The sequence below is a fragment of the Protopterus annectens genome, chromosome 1.part1 (assembly GCF_019279795.1).
Source record: "Protopterus annectens isolate FY-2018-M chromosome 1.part1, PAN1.0, whole genome shotgun sequence".
In the NCBI taxonomy this organism is placed as follows: Eukaryota; Metazoa; Chordata; order Ceratodontiformes; family Protopteridae; genus Protopterus; species Protopterus annectens.
Genome location: NC_056726.1, coordinates 1,804,599,362 through 1,804,620,609, shown reverse-complemented (window position 1 = coordinate 1,804,620,609; position 21,248 = coordinate 1,804,599,362). Strand labels below are relative to the sequence as shown.

Sequence of the window (21,248 nt, the reverse complement as noted above, 5' to 3'; positions counted from 1 at the left end):
CTTCCATACAAACAAGTTTGTCAAGAACGCACACACTACATCCCCACTTATAGTGTCCAGAATATACACAGACCAAATTATACTGAGGTGCTAGAAAATAATCTTCCCAAACCTCAAAGATCTCCTAAGCCTATAAATGAGAACTCCTGTCTTCAGCAATCTCAAAAGCACTCATCACAAGCAACACCAAACACCACACTTATGCCTACACCCAGAGGAGCCCCAAGAACAAAGCCAATAAGACAAGTAAACACATTACCCAGGACTCTTATCATAAGGGACTACATTGTAAAACACACATACCTCAACTCAGCAGACTGAACAAGGAGAAGTTAATGGTTAGTTGGTTCTGTGAAGCCGGGATCCACCAAGTTACACATGCACTCAAGTAATTACACCACAGGTACCAGTATGATTCTAATATAGTCCATGTGGGCATTACTGACATACCTCTGTGAACTATATGAAGACAGAAGTTATTGATTTCTCTGAATATGTGTCTCAGACAGGTATATGCTTTGCATTGAGCAGCATTCTACCTTCACCAAGAATGATACCACAGTACAAACAAAATATGACTGACTTCAGTAACTGGCTTAGTTTCTGGTGTCTTTTCAGGGGGATTCAATGTTTGCCAGCATAGGAAAACATGGTTAATAAATCACATTGCTTTGCAAAGGATGGTTTGCACCTGTCCTCCCTAGGCTTCCAAATTTTGGCTAAAACTTTATCTACCCCTTACAGCTTTTTTTAGGCAATGGAAAATTGACAAACCTACTGACATAGCAAATAAAAGTTGTCATAGTGGTTAAGGTGTTTACCTTACCAACACAAGGTGCAGGCTTTGATTCTCACATGGGCTAACTGGCGAGGCTTAAAATGGTCCACAACAGCAGTTAGCCTAGTACTAATCTATAAAGAAAGCTAAAGGTGTTACTGCTCACTGCTAGGAGCTTAAACAAGACTTCCCACACACTACAAGCACTAGTCACTCTGGAGAATATAGGCATCTGTATTATTACCCAGACATGGTCTAAATCTGCAGAAAGTACTCCAGCAGTGCAAGAGTTCAGTACCGTCCACACATTTAAACCATCAGCTGCACAGACAGGGACAAACGTTGGAGTAATCTCAATCTACATTAGCAACAAGTATACTTTAAACAGGACAATGCCCTGGAGTTTATCTACATGTAAATCACACTAGACAAATTTTATTTTATTTTTATTTTATTTACATTTGTTGACCGGTAGTGTCCGACTGGACGTAGGTCCATTTTCAGCGGAGGCCCGGGGAGAAAAGCTCCACAGTTAAAATATACAGACTGTAGTTACATTGGATTACATAGCGATTAACAATTTAACATAGCAATTACTTACAACATATATACAGATGAAGAACATAGTACATCAGTAGACAACTAGAATCTTTATCTATGAAGTACATAACAGACATTAACAAATGTTACAATAAGAAGTTCCTGCTGTATAATAAGTACTAGGCTTATGAGCATCTGAGCTTGCTATAATCAAGGTAGTTAGTGGAGTGGAAAGAAAGGTAGTGGTTGGATGGGGTGGGTGATATTAGAGTGGGAGTTGCAAGGGCATAGCCAGCATGTTTTAGGTGCTTTTAGTAAAGTTTTGAAGTGGGTGCATGATGGTATGGTGGTAATTGTGGGTGGAAGGGAGTTCCATAATTTGGCTATGGTGCAAGAGAATAGTGCTTCACCAGCAGAGTTATTGGCTTTAGTAATCTGCAAGTGATTTTTGTTGCTGTATCTTAGTGGTCCTGTGGTGTGATAGGGTTGGAGTAGATTCTGGAGGGATGGGACATTTAGTGGATGGTTTACTAGTTTGTGGGCGAGTGAGAGTTGATACCACTGAAGGAGGTGAGGGAGTTCAAGCCAGCCCAGTTAAGCAAGTGAGAGACAGTGGTGACTATGGTAGGATGCCCCTGTGGCGAATTTGGGGATTTTGTTGTAGCAGGTCTCTAGCTTGTTTAGATCGCATTGCCTTAGGTTGGTATATATTGGAGAGGCATAAAGAAGGGTGGAGATAAGGTGGGAATTTGCTATTGAAATCTTTGCTGCTTTAGTGAGAAGTTGCTTATTTCTGTATAACGCTCCTAGTTTTTTGTGGACTTTTTTTATGGTTATGGATATGTGAATGTCAAATTTTAGTTTATTGTCTATTTCCACTCCTAATAATAAGTAAAAAAGAAGCCAACCAGTGCTACTAGTCCACAAAACACTCGAAACAAAGCACTGTTACTGCAAACTGGATTCAAAGTATTTCCTTTATTGTAAAATCCTTAAAAACAGATGATTGAGCGCTTTCTTCACTCTCAAGCAGGGATTTCATCAGAATCTAACTTTTTCCCTCCAAAATTTCCCCTTAAATAGTGAATTACATCATTAAATCATTAAAACCTGGTGACTCATCTTATTAACATATAAAATTCATAAATATGCATTCAAAATATATCCAAAGTGTAAAGTCCTAAGAAATAATATAACTATAAAAACAAATAAATATATCTTAGACATTTTATATAAATGTGTATGTACATATTTCTGTGTAACATTATTTCATTAACTCCACTTTTTTGTATAACAAGGGCTTAATAGAAATAACTTCATTCAGCCCAGGGACTTGACTTGCTTGTAACATAATTTGCCATCTTAGCTCTCTCTCTTCTATGTAGCTTCTATAATTACCCCCTCTGGGGTTCTTTAAAACCTTCTCTAAGATGGCAAATTCAAAACCTAAAAAAACAGAGCAGTTTGTGGAATGTTTACATAAAGCATTGTTTAGATTTTTATTAAGTATTTGGTAAGTGTGCTCATAAATCCTGTCCTTTAAATGCCTTTCTGTCTTACCGACATAAAAACTAGGGCAGGTTTTACACAGCACCAAATAAATCACACCTATAGTTTGACAATTACCTTTTTCAAACTTTATTTCTGTCCTTAGTGTTTAGTGTAATACTCTCCCTGGTGTAAATATATTGACACTGGGAGCAACGCCCACATTTTGAAGTGCCATACTCTGTTTTTTTAGGTTTTGAATTTGCCATCTTAGAGAAGGTTTTAAAGAACCCCAGAGGGGGTAATTGTAGAAGCTACATAGAAGAGAGAGAGCTAAGATGGCAAATTATATTACAAGCAAGTCAAGTCCCTGGGCTGAATTAAGTTATTTCTATTAAGCCCTTGTTATACAAAAAAGTGGAGTTAATGAAATAATGTTACACAGAAATATGTACATACACATTTATATAAAATGTCTAAGATATATTTATTTGTTTTTATAGTTATATTATTTCTTAGGACTTTACACTTTGAATATATTTTGAATGCATATTTATGAATTTTATATGTTAATAAGACGAGTCACCAGGTTTTAATGATTTAATGATGTAATTCACTATTTAAGGGGAAATTTTGGAGGGAAAAAGTTAGATTCTGATGAAATCCCTGCTTGAGAGGGAAGAAAGCGCCAATCATCTGTTTTAAGGATTTTACAATAAAGGAAATACTTTGAATCCAGTTTGCAGTAACAGTGCTTTGTTTCGAGTGTTTTGTGGACTAGTAGCACTGGTTGGCTTCTTTTTTACTTATTATTGGTGGACTTGTGGAGCCAGACAGCAGTATGGATTCCTTTGAGGGTATGCCAGCTTTATTTTCCCCTATTCACCGAGAGGAATTGGATAGAGTTCACTCGGAACTCGCTATTGTTAAAGGAGAGCTCACTAGGTTGATAGAGCTCATTTCTCAACCAGAAAGTCAAAATGCAGCGTTTCATGCCAAAAGGAAACGCTGTTCGTCCCCTAAGAGTGATGTCATTGATTTGGAGACGAACAACGAACAGACGAGGAACGAAAAAAATGAGGAAGACTTTGTACAACGAATTTCGGACACTTACATCGCTTCTAAATGTCTGCAAGGAGCAGAAGGGGGCCCCAACGCGAATGGAGAGATAGTGGAGGCTATGAGAATGGGGGCGAGACCTAATTCGAAGGATTATAAAGCACAACAGCAGGAGAATGGTTACAATGGGTTTGATGGAAATGGCAGAGATTCTTGTAGACGCAAAATGGACACTAAAATAATTGGCAAACATGTGAGTAATGTAGAGACAATTACAACAGCTAATAGTAATACTACTGGACAGAATAAGAAATTTGACTGTCTGTTGGGCAAGCAGTTTACATTTTCAGACAATGTTGTGATGAGTAACAAATATGCTGATATAGGAGATTTTAATGATGTGAACGAAGGAAATGTAAAACAAATGATTTTTAATTTTGAAACTAAAATGTTACAAATTAAAAAATTACAGCTAGAGAATGTATATTTGTCCGAATGCATGGCAAAAAAGATTGTACCTAGAGGACTAAGAATCTATAAATTTCCTTTCGGTTTAGAATATGATGACAAACTGATAGCAGAATTTACTGAAATGTTTAATAGACATTGTTTGGAAATGTTGGGTAAAATTATTAAAAGCAATGACACAAAATTGAGTCAACTTATAGAATAAGCTGAAATATTGAATAGAAAAATTACTACTGATCTTTTATTTTCAGAGTATGAAAATTTATATTATAGAAAAATGGATAATATAGATTTTAAATGTAATAAATTGTATGAAATTAAGTGTAAAAAATGCACAGGGACTTGACAGAGTATAAAAACCATAGAGCATACATATTGAATAATAACAAAAATAATAAAAAAAGTAATAAAGGACAAGATATTGAATATTATAGAGGAAAGTTTAAAGAACTTAACAAAGAAAATAGAAGTTATGGAAGGAAACACAACACTGAAAGATATGATGAAGATGTATGTGAACCACAAACTTTTCAATATCAGCAGGAATGGGACGTGGGGCTACAGGAGGTAAGGAAATACCCACAAGGGTGGATGAATCAAGGAAACAGTAACAAAAGGGAGGAATGGTAGGGAATATTGTTCAAGATGGAGTGAGATATACACTGTTACGATATCATATTTATAATTTTGCAGGAGTTGAGCTGTCTAAGGAACATTTCTCTCTCTGTATGAAAGGTTTGAAATTTGTTCCAGCTAGACAGTTTGATTATACACAAACTATTATTGAATTAAAAATGTATTTAAGGAAGCTCAATTTAGCATATATGTTTGAAGGACAAAAAATATTTAATAAAGAGAAGCTAAAGTATGAACCCACGAATAAGAGTGTTTTTAACCCGCCCCTAGATCCAATTTTATTTAGCTTGGAAAAAGCAATAATGGAAGATATATATAAACTTAAAGGTAGAGAACAAAACATTTTTAAAAATAAAAATTTGACTAAAGAAGAAAATGAAATATTAAAATGTTTGAGAGAGGACAAGAGTATCAGAGTGATGCATCCTGACAAAGGAGGTGGTATGGTGTTCTACGACAGCTTAGAATATTCCCACAAAATATTTGAAATGTTAAATGATTCATTGACTTACATGTCAGCTTCCTTAAATGAGATCAATATTAGTAATAAAAAAATAGATTTTTATTTAGAAGAATATATACTGGAGGAAAGAATTTCAAATGATTTATACAATTTTTTAAAAGTTAAGAAACCCCTAGTGGCTACAATGTTTGGAATACCTAAGACACATAAAGGACTAGAAAACTTGAAATTTAGACCTATTGTGTCAGGTCGAGGGCCCAAAACATACCCCTTTGGGATGCTGATAGATAAATGGTTAAAAAATCAAGTTATTAATGCAGACCACATGATTAGGGACTCTTGGGATTTTTTAGGTAGAATAAACAAAGATTTGTGGGATAAAGATATAACTTTCATTACTATTGATATAATAGATTTATATACATCTATTCCAAAAAAAGAAGGTCTGTAATGGTTCTCTGAGAGTTTAAACAAGCATACAAAACTTATAAGTAATAAAATTGAATTAATTATGGAATTTATGGAGATTGTTTTAGACCATAATTTCATATTTTTTGAAGGAGAATATTTCAGGCAACACAAAGGGGTGGCTATGGGGGCGTCTTGTGCCACCATTTATGCAAACCTTGTGTTATTGGATTGGGAACATAATGTTGTGTTTAAAAGTGATTTTTTTCAATATATGAAATTATATGTTAGATTCTTGGATGATATCTTTATTTTGTGGAAAGGTCTGAAGACTAAGATTCAAGAAATGATTAAGTATTTTAATGACAGTACAGAATTTTTAAGATTCACCTATGAATATAAAGAGAATGGTACAAACTATCTAGACGTAAATATTCAAAAGGAAAATGGGTCATTTAAATCTAAGGTTTATAGAAAACCACATTTTAGTAACTCATACCTACATTATTTGAGTAATCACCCAACAAAACAAAAAAATAGTATTTTGAAAGGCCAGCTCATTAGGATAGCAAGAATGACATCTAATGAGGAAGACATTGATGAAGAACTGGCAATAGTAGCTAGATTATTTAAGGAAAGAGGGTACCCCACTAAAAACATTAATGACTATGTTAATTTTGTAAGGGACGAATGGGGAAAGAAATACAAACCCCTTTTAGGGAACCCACACAATATGGGTGAAGAAACAAACAAAGGACCTGAAGATAATAAGGATTTTGAAAAATCTATGGTCATTCCTTTTGGAAATAAAACATATGAGGTGGAGAAAATTATGAATGACAATTGGGTTATGCTGAGAAATAATTTGAAGCTATGGACTGTAGTGGGTAATAAACCAAATTTTGTTTATAAAGTTGGACCCAATCTGAAAAAATGTTTTGAAAGTGAATTTAAGAATAAAAATAATAATAAGTATGGCACTTCAAAATGTGGGCGTTGCTCCCAGTGCCAATATATTTACACTAGGGAGAGTATTATACTAAACAACATTCTAAGGACAGAAATAACGTTTGAAAAAGGTAATTGTCAAACTATAGGTGTGATTTATTTGGCGCTGTGTAAAACCTGCCCTAGTTTTTATGTCGGTAAGACAGAAAGGCATTTAAAGGACAGGATTTATGAGCACACTTACCAAATACTTAATAAAAATCTAAACAATGCTTTATGTAAACATTCCACAAACTGCTCTGGTTTTTTAGGTTTTGAATTTGCCATCTTAGAGAAGGTTTTAAAGAACCCCAGAGGGAGTAATTATAGAAGCTACATAGAAGAGAGAGAGCTAAGATGGCAAATTATGTTACAAGCAAGTCAAGTCCCTGGGCTGAATGAAGTTATTTCTATTAAGCCCTTGTTATACAAAAAAGTGGAGTTAATGACATAATGTTACACAGAAATATGTACATACACATTTATATAAAATGTCTAAGATATATTTATTTGTTTTTATAGTTATATTATTTCTTAGGACTTTACACTTTGAATATTTTTTGAATGCATATTTATGAATTTTATATGTTAATAAGATGAGTCACCAGGTTTTAAATATTTAATGATGTAATTCACTATTTAAGGGGAAATTTTGGAGGGAAAAAGTTAGATTCTGATGAAATCCCTGCTTGAGAGGGAAGAAAGCGCTCAATCATCTGTTTTTAAGGATTTTACAATAAAGGAAATACTTTGAATCCAGTTTGCAGTAACAGTGATTTATTTCCACTCCTAGCAATTTGGTGTGTTCAGCTGGGTATATAGTGGTGTTGTCTTTTGCTGTGATGTTAAAGTGAGAGTTGTTTTGAGTATGTTTGGTGGGTTGTAAGATGAGTAGTTTAGTTTTGATTGGGTTGAGTATTAATTGGGCATCGGATAACCAAGTTTCAACAAAGGAAAAGGCTTCCTGTGTGACTTTTTGCAGTTTGGGTAGGGACTGGGCTAAGCAGATGATGGTTGAGTCATCTGCGTATTGTATGAATGTGCCATGTTTGGTGGCAGAGGCTAGATTATTGGTGTAAACAGTGAAGAGTAGGGGTCCAAGGATGGATCCTTGGGGAACCCCTATGGAGACAGGTAGTTGGGGAGATATGTCATTCTGCCATACAACGGATTGTTGGCGGTCAGACAAGTAACTCTGAAACCAGTTGGTGACTGATTGAGAGAAGGATAGGTTATTGAGGACAGAGATAAGTTGTTTGTGTGGGACCATGTCAAATGCTTCAGATAGATCTAGAAAAGTAGCAGAGGAGAGATAGCCATTGTTTTTATGCTGAAGGATAATGTTAGTAAAGGAGAGTAAGGCAGTGGTGGTGCTATGGTTTGGTCGGAAACCATGCTGAGTACTGGAAAGGAGGTTGTTAGTAAGGATGTAGTCTGAGACCTGAGAGTGTATGCATCTCTCTAGTATTTTGGAGAGTGGAGAGAGAATAGCTATGGGGCAGTAATTGGTTAGTTCTGTGGAGGGTCCGCCTTTGTGGAGGGGAATTATATGTGATACTTTCCAGAGTGTGGGAACGTAACTTTCTAACAGAGATCGGTTAATCAAGATGGATACTGGGTAGGCCAGAGCATCAGTTGTGATTTGTAGGTATTCACGTGGGATGTTGTCTGCTGCTAATTTGGTGGATTTAAGTTTAGTTAAGAGTTTTTTATGTTGGAGGTAGGTACAGGAGAAAAAGGGAAGGCAGTGGGGAGATTACTAGTTGAAGGTGTGGGTTGGAGGGGAGGGGGGCTGTGTTGTTTAGCTAGTGATAGTATGGTTTGGGTGAAGTGTGTGTTGAATGAGGTAGAAATATTTTCTGAGGAGTGAGGGATGTTAGAAGGAGGGGTACTGACTTTACCTGGGTGGAGGATGGAGTTTATGGAGGACCAGAATTATTTGGGGCTGTGTTGTGAGGAGTCTAGGGTAGACTGGTAGTATTGGAATTTGTCCCATTGCATATCCTAGCAAGCCATAGGTCACCATCTATGTACCAAGGATCCCACTGAGCATACCTAGACCTACTGGAGACACTCACCATTAAACTAAATATCTTATTCATGAGAGTCTTTAACTAGCCCTTTGTAGACTGGGAAGCATACATTGCCTCAAACTCACAGGTACATTCTTCTCCTTTATTAACACATATACTCTTGACCAGATAGTGTGTATACCCGCCAGAGGTTCAGACATACTAGACCTGGTAATCACAAATATGGAAGAGTGCTGCACATCCATCAGTGTCACATTTTCGCTGGTGAGGTTGGACCACAAAGCTGTTTCTTTCAAAATTAAAATCAGCTTGATAACCCCAGCAAACCCTGCAACAGTTAGGAATTATTCCAAAGCAAACTACATCATATTAAGCAATATTTTGTCAAAACTCAGTACCCCTTTAACCCCCATGTCACAGCAACCTATGTGGAATTATTTAAAGAGACCCTGTACAACCATGTAAATGGCTGTATAGAGGCTGCTATATCTATTAGAAGTAAGCCTAAAACAAACTCTAAAAACAAACTACACTAGTGGAATCCTAATCTTAATGGTGTGTATAACAAAATGAAAAAAAACATGGTTAAAATCAGGAGAAGCTACTCCTCTAATTAAACTAAACAGGAAACTAAGAGGACTAATTCAGGCCAAAAAAGCCAATCAAGATAACCACACAGGCTAGACACAATCATAAAGCCTTCTACAGCTATGTCCATAACCTCAAAGGAAGCACACAGCAGTGTATTGAACTGATGGTTGGTGGTGTCACTGTTACTGGAAAAGAGTGACATGGCAAATCTGCTGGCTGACAAATTCAGCTTAAACTTCACCCCCACTCCCTCCCCATGAAATACCTAATAGCATAACCCCCCTCAGTTATTAACAAGGAGCAGGTCCTTGCAGTGGTTATAAAAGCCAAAAGCACAGCCTCAATGGGCTCCAACAATATCCTGCAATGTCTCCTAACTAGCTTGAAACATGACTTGTCAGGACCAGCTGAGTCACTTTTCAACTACAGCCTCAAAACATGCTTTGTACAATGAATATGTAGGAGTGCAATGGTTATCCTACTTTACAACGGTGCACCATCCACCAACTCTGGAAACTACAAACCCATTAACCTGACTAGTCTAATATGTAATGCCATGGAACAAATTATCATGAAAATGATCATCATAGACATAGGCAACCTTTAGACACTGGACCCAACCCATTTTGGCTCTTCCAAGGAAGGTCATGCCAACTAAACCTGGTAGACTTCTTTGAAAAGGTCAACAAGGCAATGGATGAGGGGAAAACATTGCATGCTGCCTAACTGGATCTAGCTAACATGTTTGATACAATACCCAACTTGTATAGTTGACAAACTTACTGAACTGGGCATACATCCCTACATAACTTACTAGATTATCAGCTGGCTCACAGACAGGACTTATGAAGTCAGAATTAATGAGACCACCTCCACTAAGTGACTCCTCACCAGCAGGGTACCTAACTGCTCTGTGCTAGGACCACTCCTATTTGGCAACTACTTCCTGAAGGTAAAGGCTAATGTTAAGGAAGTTTACCTGACCAGGTTCACTTATGACTGTAAATTGAGAGCTATCATTGATTCCCTGCATTACACAAACATCTTACAAGTGGGTCTAACACAGTTAAATCACTGGTGCCAAAGTCATGGATTAAAACTCAATGCCAAGAAATGCATTATAGTACCTTTTGGAAAAACAGCTTCACAGGCTAATTACTCCATCGATAAGGCACCCCTATGTGCTGACCCAGTAGTTAGGGATCTGGTAACATGTAGACAGTAATCTGGTCCGCCATGGTAGTAAGAAAATCATTCTATGTCACCCAACTTATAAGTAAAGGCATGGTATTCTGGTCAAAGGAGTCATAGTATGACTTTATTTAGCCCTTATCAGGCCCATCATTGAGTATAATGCCCCCTTCAGCATTTACCTGATCAGACACATGCAATAGTTGGAACTCCCACAAAGATTCCTTATCATGAGAATCCAGGGTATAAACACATTGTCCTATATGGATCGACTTACAGCCCTATCTCTGTACTCAGTCTCCTATATGTTACTAAGATCTATGCCTGGCATACAAGGCATCCTTGGATCCAGCTCTGATCGACTTTCGCATATCTGCAAATCAAATAGTATCAGAACCACTGGATCAAAGAATATACATTTTACTTGTGACATTAATAGGACATGTTAGAATGACAAATATTTATCTCAGAGGATCTCATTGCTCTGGAACAGTCTCCCCATCCATGTGAAGCAGACTCCATCCCTAATCCTATTTAAGTGCATCTTTGATCAAAGGAGGGGAAGTCAATTTTTTTTCCATATCTAGTCCCACTGTCTCTGATAGACAGAGGCAAACAGTAACTATGTCCAAAGTAACATGCCCCCACGTAACCTTTAGAAAGTTCCTAACTAAGATACCCCCACCTAATAAATGCCTATGATACATGCAGACACAGTTGAGTTGGCTTGCACAGCTAGATTTATAAAGGCCCTGGTGGTTGTTAGCCTAGAATTTACCTATGAACCTACGAACTTGAACAGGTGCCATCCTGATCTTCTCAGCTTTTAGGGAGAAGAGGTCAGAGTAAGTGCACCTGAGATGTATTGTAAGTACCTATATAACTTACCTTCTCATTAAATTGTATTATATTTTATAAATATGATATTACTGGACATGTAATTTAGGATTTATTTATGAAACTTTTTTTTAAGCTTGGAAGGCTTTTATGGAGAACACCCTTTTGAACTGGAGGTGAATGGAGAGGCTTTCCAGGTGGTCATTTCTTACAGAAACTGTGAGTACAGTTCAGTAATTAACTGCCAGCATGTCTGCACAGTGCTAGAGTGTGTACCTATATAAGTGGTATCGCATAGCTTTAGGATTGCTTTTTATGTACTGAAAACTACATTTGTTTCTGGATATGTTATATAGATATGTGTTTCAGAATCAAATAGTGACCTCATTATTTATTATTATTTATTTTACATTTGTTAACCGGGATGGTCCGACTGGATACATGTCCTTTTTCAGCGGAGGCCCGGGGAGAAAAGCTCCAACAGAGTTACATTGATAATTAGGTACAGTAAATGAGCTGAAAGAACTTAACAAAAACATAGGCTATTTACATACAAGTACAAGACTGTCATTACTATTTCTGAGATTACTACAAATGTAACATTAATAACATATTAGCAAGGACGGTAGGCAGTATAATGACATAGAGTTAGACAGGATACATATTTCTTTATCACAGTATACAAAGTGCTTATCATCTTAGCTAGTTGTTTATGTTTTAGTTAATGGCACAGAGCTAGTCTGGGTTTGAGCAAGGACATAGCCAGTGTGACTTGAAGTGGAGTTTTAGACTATTTTTGAATTGACTTAGAGAAGTTGCAAGCGTGATGTTATTTGGGAGAGAGTTCCATATTTTACCAGTGGTGTTGGCAAATAGCGCGTTACCACCTAGGTTGAGAGATTTAGTTGTTTGGACAAGGAGTCTGTTTGCTGAGCTAAGGCAGCTTAGATTGGAGTAGGGAGTCATTAAGTTTTTTAGTGCTGGGGTATTCTCAGGTTGTTTAAGGATTTTGAAGGCCTCTATGAGTTGGGACTGGTGAAGAAGGTGTGGGAATTCTATCCATCCAAGCTTTTTCAGGTTAGTACAGTGGTGTGTTCTGTAGGGTAGGCCTGTAATGAACCTGGCAATGTGATTATAGCAGGATGAGAGCTTGGCCAGATCAGATTTGTTAATGTGAGTGAGGACAGGAGAGGCATATAGTAGGGTAGAGAGAAGGTGTGAATGGGCTGTGGCTGCCCTGGCATTCGGGGTAAGGAAGGCTTTAATTCTATATAGGGTCCCAAGTTTCTTGTTGACTGACTTAATGGCTTGGTTGATATGTATATCAAATCTGAGTTTATTGTCAATGTTTACTCCTAATAGCTTTGTATAGGTGTCTGGGGAGATGATGGTCCCATTATTGGATTTTATAGTGAAGTTTTCAGTCGGAGATCTATTGGTTGGGTAGAAGAGACGTAACTTGGTTTTGTTTGGATTTAAGATCAGGAGATGGTTGGCAAGCCAGTTTTCGACTTTGGTGAAGCTATGGTGGGTGGTAGTTAGTAGATTTGCAAGAGAGGCATTGGAACATATTATAGTCGAGTCATCTGCATATTGAATGCAGGTGGCTTCAGGGATGACTGTTTGGATGTCGTTTATGAAGACTGAAAAGAGGAGAGGTCCTAATATGGAACCTTGAGGAACTCCTATGGTATTTGGTAGTAGGCAGGAGAGCTTGTTTTGCCACATTACTGCTTGTTGTCTCCCAGTGAGGTAAGCTTGAAACCAGTCAAGGGCTGGAGTATCTAGATACAGGGTTTTAAAGTATATAGAAGTAACTGATTGTTTACCATATTGAAGGCTTTCGATAGGTCCAGGAAGAGAGCGGAGGATATTTTTTATTATTCCGGTTAAGATTAATGTTTTCAGTAAAAGAGAGGAGGGCAGTGGTTGTACTATGATGGGGTCTGAATCCATGTTGAGAGTCTGTGAGTAGTTTATTTTGGGTTAGATAGAGCATTAGTTGGTTGTGCATGCACTTTTCCATAATTTTGGCAAGTGGTGATAGTATGGCTATAGGTCTATAGTTGGATAGTTCTGTGGATGAACCTCCTTTGTGGAGTGGAATAACATAGGATATTTTCCAAATTGAGGGGATTGAGGCCTCGGTTATGGTTCTGTTAATTAGGATTGAGATAGGGTAGGCTACGACATCTGCAGCAATTTGCAGGTATTCAGCCGGCAGAAGATCGGCTGAAAGGGTGGTTGGCTTCAGTTTTTTCAAAAATGAATGATGTTTGTTATCAGCATACTAGGTATAAAATATCTTACTAAGGATACATGTGTTTTAACAGTTGTATCACACTGGTAGCAATGGCCTTCACACATGCACAAGTAGGATACAGGTCACAGGGATTATATAGCCTGGCCTGTTCACAGTTTGAAGTGGGCCTATCTGCCACAGTCATCTGAAGCAAAGATAAATGGCTTAACAAGTTTAGCTGCATGCAGCTCCTCCACACAATATGCAACACAGGAGTTTATTTGATTTTTTGTTTACTTGAGGTGGACACGTCTGTGTAATAATTTGGAGGGTGGGAAGGAATGAAGGGTGGCAGGGGAGCTGATTGACCAGTGGCTGGAAGCCCATATAAGCTACATGGAAAGGGTCCTTTTGCAGCTTACAGAGTTGAAATGCTGCCTGTCTGTGTCATCACTACCTCGGGCAAGGCCCATTAAGTGGTGGTAAGAGCATTGACTGACCTCTCTGGGTTATTTCATAAGCAGTGCGATACAGAAGGGCACGCCCACCTTTTCTGCCACCATGGAGTTCCTTTCCTTTACTTGTGTGCCACCTCCCCCAGTTTGTTGTCCAGTCTTCCAAATCACCAGTGTCCTCCCTTTGTCTGAGTGTCTTTAATTCTGCTCACCTCACTTCAAAGCATGTCACCACCTTCCCAGTCAGTCCTTGTCTTTATTTTATGGTTGTTCATGTACTACTGCCTGCAGATGTCACCATCTTATCATTCCTTGCCCTTTGTTTACATCCTTTTCAATCTTTCTTTCACTGGAAAGAAAAAAAATTGGTGCTTGTTCCAAAATAAAATATATACCGCTCCTCCCTCTCCCAGCTTATATTCTTATCTCCCCTGTTTCTTTTGAATATGTTCTCCTGCTTGCTGATCCCCATTTCATACTAATCTTTGTACCCATTTCTACCCATTTCTACCCCTTTTAATGGTCAAAAGCAGTAAACAGCTTCAGACATTGCTGTAGGCCCTTAATGTGGCTTGCTGGCTTCCCTGTAGTGTCATGGTACAGTGCATGCGCATGTGTTTAGGAGCACACATGCTACATGCTCATCTACTTTCTTTGCATCAATCCTGTGTACATAGGTTCATAGATGTGTACTAGGCTAATAGCCCTGGAGACTTTACAAGCCTAGTCCATAGAAGTGCCCAACGTCAGTTCCCAGTGCCTCTATCAAGTAGAGCCACTGGAGTCATCCCCGGGTTGAACTTTCGATTTCCCATCCACTCATCAAGATTTCTCTTGAAGAGGGCCTCTGAGGTGTTCTGCTTGACATGTACAGGAAGTCTGTTCCAGAGCATGGGCAGTCTCTGGGTTATGAACCTGTCCCGCCAGCATGTTCTGTTGATTGTGGTAATGAGGCTGAGGTCTTTGGATAGTGTGGTGCCGAGGGATTGGTATTTCTTTAGATGTAACATTTCTAACAGAGCTGGGTCAGACATGGCTTTGTAAGTCAAGCAGAGATCACCTCTTAAGACGATATGAGACAGAGAAAAGCTGGAGTTTTTTGAGTCTGTCCATGTAGGACATGTGTTTAAGGCCTAGAATCCTCTTTGTGGGGTACTTTTGTGGCCTTTCCAGCTGTTGCATGTGTCTAGTGAGGTATATGCCAAATGGGGCAAGATTGTCTCTTTCTTCACAGGTCCTGTCATTCCTACAGGTGGGTGTCTTCATTAGTGGAGAGGTATGGCCTGTACAGTTCCACTTAGTTAACTGATAATTAACCTCAGGCTGCATTGCACCATGAGCCTTACCTGTGGGTGGCATATCACAATTGTGCTGAGCATGTTTCTGAATCACAAGGATAAAATAATAACAAAAAAAAGTTTGAAAACATTGGTTTAATCCATTTCCATGATGGAACAAGAAAGGATCAGATGGAAGTGGCTTTGACTTCAATGCATATTTTAATAATTCCCCACCAATAAAACAGCTGGTAATTGATAGCCAACAATGTTCAAAAGAGGACTCTTCCTTCTGTCTGATTACTGTAGAGCACATTTACTGTGCTATAAAACAAACAGAACTAAACCTTTCATCCTACTAGATAGTACTGAGGTAAGGGCTATAAAATTGGAAAGTGATTATTTTATTTAGGCTGATACTTAACTTGTTTAATTCCTCTGTAATAGGATATATTTCCTGATGACTGAAAAATGATGGTTTATGTCCCAATATTTAAGAAAGAATCAAAAATGATACATTTAATTATCATCCAATAGCATTGTCAAATTCCAAGATTTTCAATAAATTGATATTTGGTTAGCTAATAGAGCATTTAGAGGCAAATAAAATGACAGAAACATTTTATCACTGGTATCATAGGCTATACTTGACTCGTTCTGCAAAATTAAAATTAATAGTTTGGATTTATAAATCTTTTGATCTTCTGTGTGTATGTCTCACTTTACACACAGACATATCAACAGCTTTTGATTATGATAATAACATAGATACAAAACAATATTTGAAGACACTTGGTTTTCATTAGTTCACTGTAGTGTCCCATAAGGGTGACTACAAGGAGTTGTCTTTTATTTTAGGATTATCTTGAATACTCTGAATATGTTAATACTTAATTCAACATAGTTGGTGTACAGATATACTGTTCTTTAATCTTCACAAAAACGTTTGAGACTGCACTAACTACTTTACAGATTTTGATAAGCTACAAGACCTCAGTACTGTTGAACACTCTTCAACTATTAAAACTTTGAAAACAAAAGCAATAAGGTATTTTGTCTACGGACCAGCTCATTACGCAATGGACAACAAATCTCAGTGTGCTAAATGGGACAAAGTTGAACATTTACGATTGGCTAGTGATGATGATCTAACATTTAAACAACAAATAAACCTTGTGTCTGAATGCATCAAAGGTTGTAGGGTTATAGATGTTAATGCAAAAACATTTCTTAGAAATGCTTTGTTGCTTTCATTTTTTGATAATAATTTGATATTCTGTACTGGATGCGAACAGCGTTATATGAAGAAATTGAAGATGTATCATTGTGTACTTATATTTATAATAATGCATCTGAGTAAAATGCGTCATCATTATATCTTGTTCACAAACACATCAGTCTTCTTCTGAGAACAGACTTACTTGTCTGTTTATGGCTGTACTTTATGAGGTTTGCCATAAACAAATAGCTAATGTAGTTGAATTAACATTTGAAATTTTGACTTTATATAGTAGAAGTACACTTCCTAATGATCTCTGGAGTGTTTCTATTTGTCATAAACCCAAAAGTCTTCTATTTTTTAAGCTATTAACATTGTTTGAAGCCATTTTAAACTGCATTATACATATTCTGTTTGTTTTTAAGACTTTTTTTTTAATTGTATTACTATGTCTGCGAGTGTATTGGATTCATGTATTTTGTGGTGTTGCTGTAATTAAAAAAGATGAAATCATGTAATATGCAAATAAAATAAAAGAAGGAAATCGAATGAATAAAGCTAAAACAAGAATCAGTATTTTGTGACTGATTCGCTAAACTATCTTCTTTATCCTGAAGTCCCCACATTTCTGACGATGGATAAAGTCTACATGTGCCATGTTCTGTTATTTTTTATTGTCACCAGATGTGATACTCCTAAATAAACCTTTGTGGGTTTCTAATCCTTCTAGTCTTTTTGCACAAATCTCTGTAACACAAAAATCAAGAATTCATAAGGCTTGATGCACAATATAAAATAATGACATGAACCCCTCAATGTCATCAGCTTCAGCATGATTCCCCAGTTACAGTGATGTTAAGACCCTGGGTGGGATTTGGAAAGGGCTGCATAGTACCAAATAATCAGCTGTTTGTACCTTATACAGTGCCTGGAAAGTGTGGAATGAGATTCAGAAAAGGAAATGTATATCACAGCAGTACCCAGTACACTTAACAACACAAATCATGACATACAGTGAACTTTATGGCAAGAACTGTATGACTGCAGTTTCAGCAGGTGATAGCAATTCTTATCTGTGCAGCCTGTAACCATCCACTATTTCCTATTGTAATAGATGAAACAAAATAGCAGCAGTTCCACTGCAGATGATGGAATAAACATAATGTACATCTTCCACCACACACATGCAGGAACACACACACACACACACACACACACACACACACACACACACACACACACACACACACATGCACGTCAAACAACTGCAGGCACAACACATAGTGCATAAGGCTACTGACACAAAGTGTGACTGCCAATAATATGCAATGTGAGTGCCAGGGGCAGAATGCCTCTTTGTAACATTCTGTCCTGACTTGTGCCGATCATTTTCCACAAAAGAGGTGACCAACGTAGCTCTCAAGTGTCATACATTATGAGGTACCTCACTCACTTATGAATTCGTCCTACAGGGAAATGTCAACCTTTTCAGACTGCCCACAGAAACTTAGAAGGATAACTCTGTAATAATGTTATACACCGTAAACTGCACACATAAACTTAATCACTGAACTTTATTTTGATGTGTTTTTCTCCTGCATTCTCAGGTTTGGTCACGTGCTATATATTTTGCCTGTTTGTCACAGATTGCATCCAACATTTTTACGAAGAAATACTGAGGAGTATGGCAGACACACATACGGCACCAAACATCACTATGTGCCCTACAAGGAGGGACTGGTGACATTCATGATGCAATTCATTCATCAGTACCTTATGTACGTATATACTTCTCTGAATTACATGCCAACACTAAGGGACTCTGACTAACAAAGTTTGCAGATGACTGCAAACTGGGAGCCATTACAGAATCCCCAAAAGATGTGGATATTCTACAAAAGGGCCTTACAGAAACAGATGCTTGGTGCCAGAGCCATGGGTTCAAGCTTAATGCCAAGAAATGTATAGTTATCCCCTTTGGGAAAAAGCATGTACCCATGAATTACCACATAGGTGGCAGTACACTAAACACCAAAAGTGTGATGAGAGACTTGGGGACACAGGTGGACAGTGGTCTCACCTTCGATAACCACATCGCCACAACAGTCAGGAAATCCTTCTATGTGGCTTTTCATCCAGACAAAAGGAAGTCATTGTCCCACTGTACTCATCCCTCATTAGACCCATTATAGAGTACAATGCCCCATTTGGTATGTACCTCACAAGACATCTGCAACAGCTGGAAAGGCCGTAGAAATACCTCAATAAAGAATCACAGGCCTAAAGCAGATGTCCTATGCTGACTGTCTAAAAAAACTCCAGCTATACTCTGTCACATATCGTCTACTCAGAGGCAATCTCTGCTTAACATACAAGGCCATGTCAAACCGTGAGCTGTTGGACATGCTCCACTTAAAGAAATCCCAATCCCTCAGAGCCACATGCTCCAGGGATCTAAACCCTGTCATCACAATGAACAAAACATGGTGGAGGGATAGATTCCTGACCCAGAAACTCCCCATACGCTGGAATAGACTGCCCTCTTCAAAATGAACCTTGACGATTGATTGGATAGTAGATAGGAAATTCACCCAGGGGATCATGAAAGTCACCCTGCTAGACAGGGGTCCAGGGAAGTAAATATTGTGGGAAGAAATATCCAGGGAATTGTCATGGCTAGGCTTGTATAGGCCCTAGGGCTGATAGCCTAGTACCAACCTACCAACCTATGAACCTATACAGGTGAGGCATTTCAGATATGCACACAAGTTTTCATATAGAAATAGAAGTGAAGCAAAGATGTACTCAGAGGGATATCCATGACGTTACTCACAGAAGTATATCGACTGACACCGATAGCTGTACGCGCGCACACACACACACACACACACACACACACACACACACACACACACACACACACACACACACCACATAAATGAGGGACTCTACCTTCTTTATTATCCATTACTTAATATAACTTAAAATACATTACCTATCAGAGAACCCTTATTTAAATATTCTAGTGCCATAGTTGCACAGTCATGAGGAAAGGTCAAATACACTGCAGGAGTGAGCAGAGTAGCCTTATAAACTGTGAGTCCCACAGATTAAAAATAAAAATCAGCTGATGAAATGTAACATAAAAGAATTAGGAATAGGTAAACAATACCAGATCAAACAAATACTGAACACTCAAAGAAGCCATTTTTTGCAGTTTGATTCTTATGCAGATTTTCAAAACAAAAAAAACTGGCAAAAGCCAGAAGTCAGCACGCATTTCCCTGAACTAAGTAAAACATAGCAAGTGTTTCCCAATAGAAAACATACCTCCTTTACACAGTTGTACAATTAAAGAGGTATAAGATTCCCAGATTAGCAGCCGCATTTCATCTGCATGAGAGTTAATACATTATTGATTATATTTTCCATATGAAAGTGACATTTTGGGACCATATAGTTCATGTTTTTTAGATGTTGTTTCACTCACCACATAATGCCTCCTCAAATTTTTTTGTGAGTTTCTCAATAACATTGTAGCTCTCTACATAATCTACGTGGTCCTCCAGTCGTTCACTGGCCATCTGTCGGAGGGTATTCATATCTGCTCTGCCCACTCCGATGGCAAAGATCTCAATACCAGCATCTCGTGCTCTAGAAGCTATCTCCTTTACAGAATCCTGAGGTCTCCCATCAGTCACAATGATAGCCACCTGAGAATCAAAATGTTTAGAAAATTAGTGATCAGTTTGTTTTACTGTAGCAAATGAATTGTATTTAAGTAAGATAATTAATGCTTCCTTGATCTTAAACTGTTTGCTATTTTGCACCGAATGCCACAGAATCCAACATGACTACAAATATTTGCAAGGCATCGCTTTACTATGACTTATTGATGTTTTATCATTTTCACTATACTGCCTTTATATCACTATTTCAAATAGCTACATTAAAATGTGTAATTTAAGCAAATTAATTGAAATTATATATTTCATATTTAATTACTTCTTTTTTGCAGCACAAGTTTTTCTTTTTCATATGCGCATATATTAAGTAACATCATAAAACATGTTTCTTCTCTTGCTAAGGTCCTTTATGGAGAGAAGATTTAATAGCACACAGCACCACCACATTCAAGATTATTATTTCTATATATTTACAGACAAGAATTTTGCTCAAGGCTATTTTTATTTTTCAGCTATTGTCTAGTATAAATGATTTCAAATTTTTCGTGAAGATATAATGCAGACATGGGAATACTGAGAAACCAAAAATACTGGCACTTTTTCAAAGTTGTCAGATTACGTGAATTGAATTATAGTTTCAGTCCACCAAAAACAGTTTCCTGGTGTTTTACTGATGCAGACCGATGCTGCAAATCTGAAATAAATGGGTTCTTCAATGCGTATTGACCAACTTACAATGTAAACTTATTCAAAACAGAAAAATCAAATCAAGGGGCAAATGTTACATCAAAGACTAAGTTTTTAAAGCAGCATTTAGTTTTATAGCATCAGATTTATTACATGTGAACAATTCTCATTATAATTCAAATCCAAGCATGTCTTCTTCTTCT

At 37.6% G+C, this 21,248-nt stretch overlaps 1 protein-coding gene across 1 annotated transcript in view; it reads right to left on the bottom strand.

The window, feature by feature from the left end:
- The window catches only part of MATN1 (matrilin 1), a 164,725-nt gene that overhangs the window by 83,331 nt on the left and 60,146 nt on the right, over positions 1-21,248 (bottom strand). Inside the window, exon 3 of the mRNA XM_044084738.1 lies at positions 20,163-20,385. Within this exon, the coding sequence (XP_043940673.1) occupies positions 20,163-20,385 (223 nt within the window). The remainder of the gene's footprint in view (positions 1-20,162; positions 20,386-21,248) is intronic.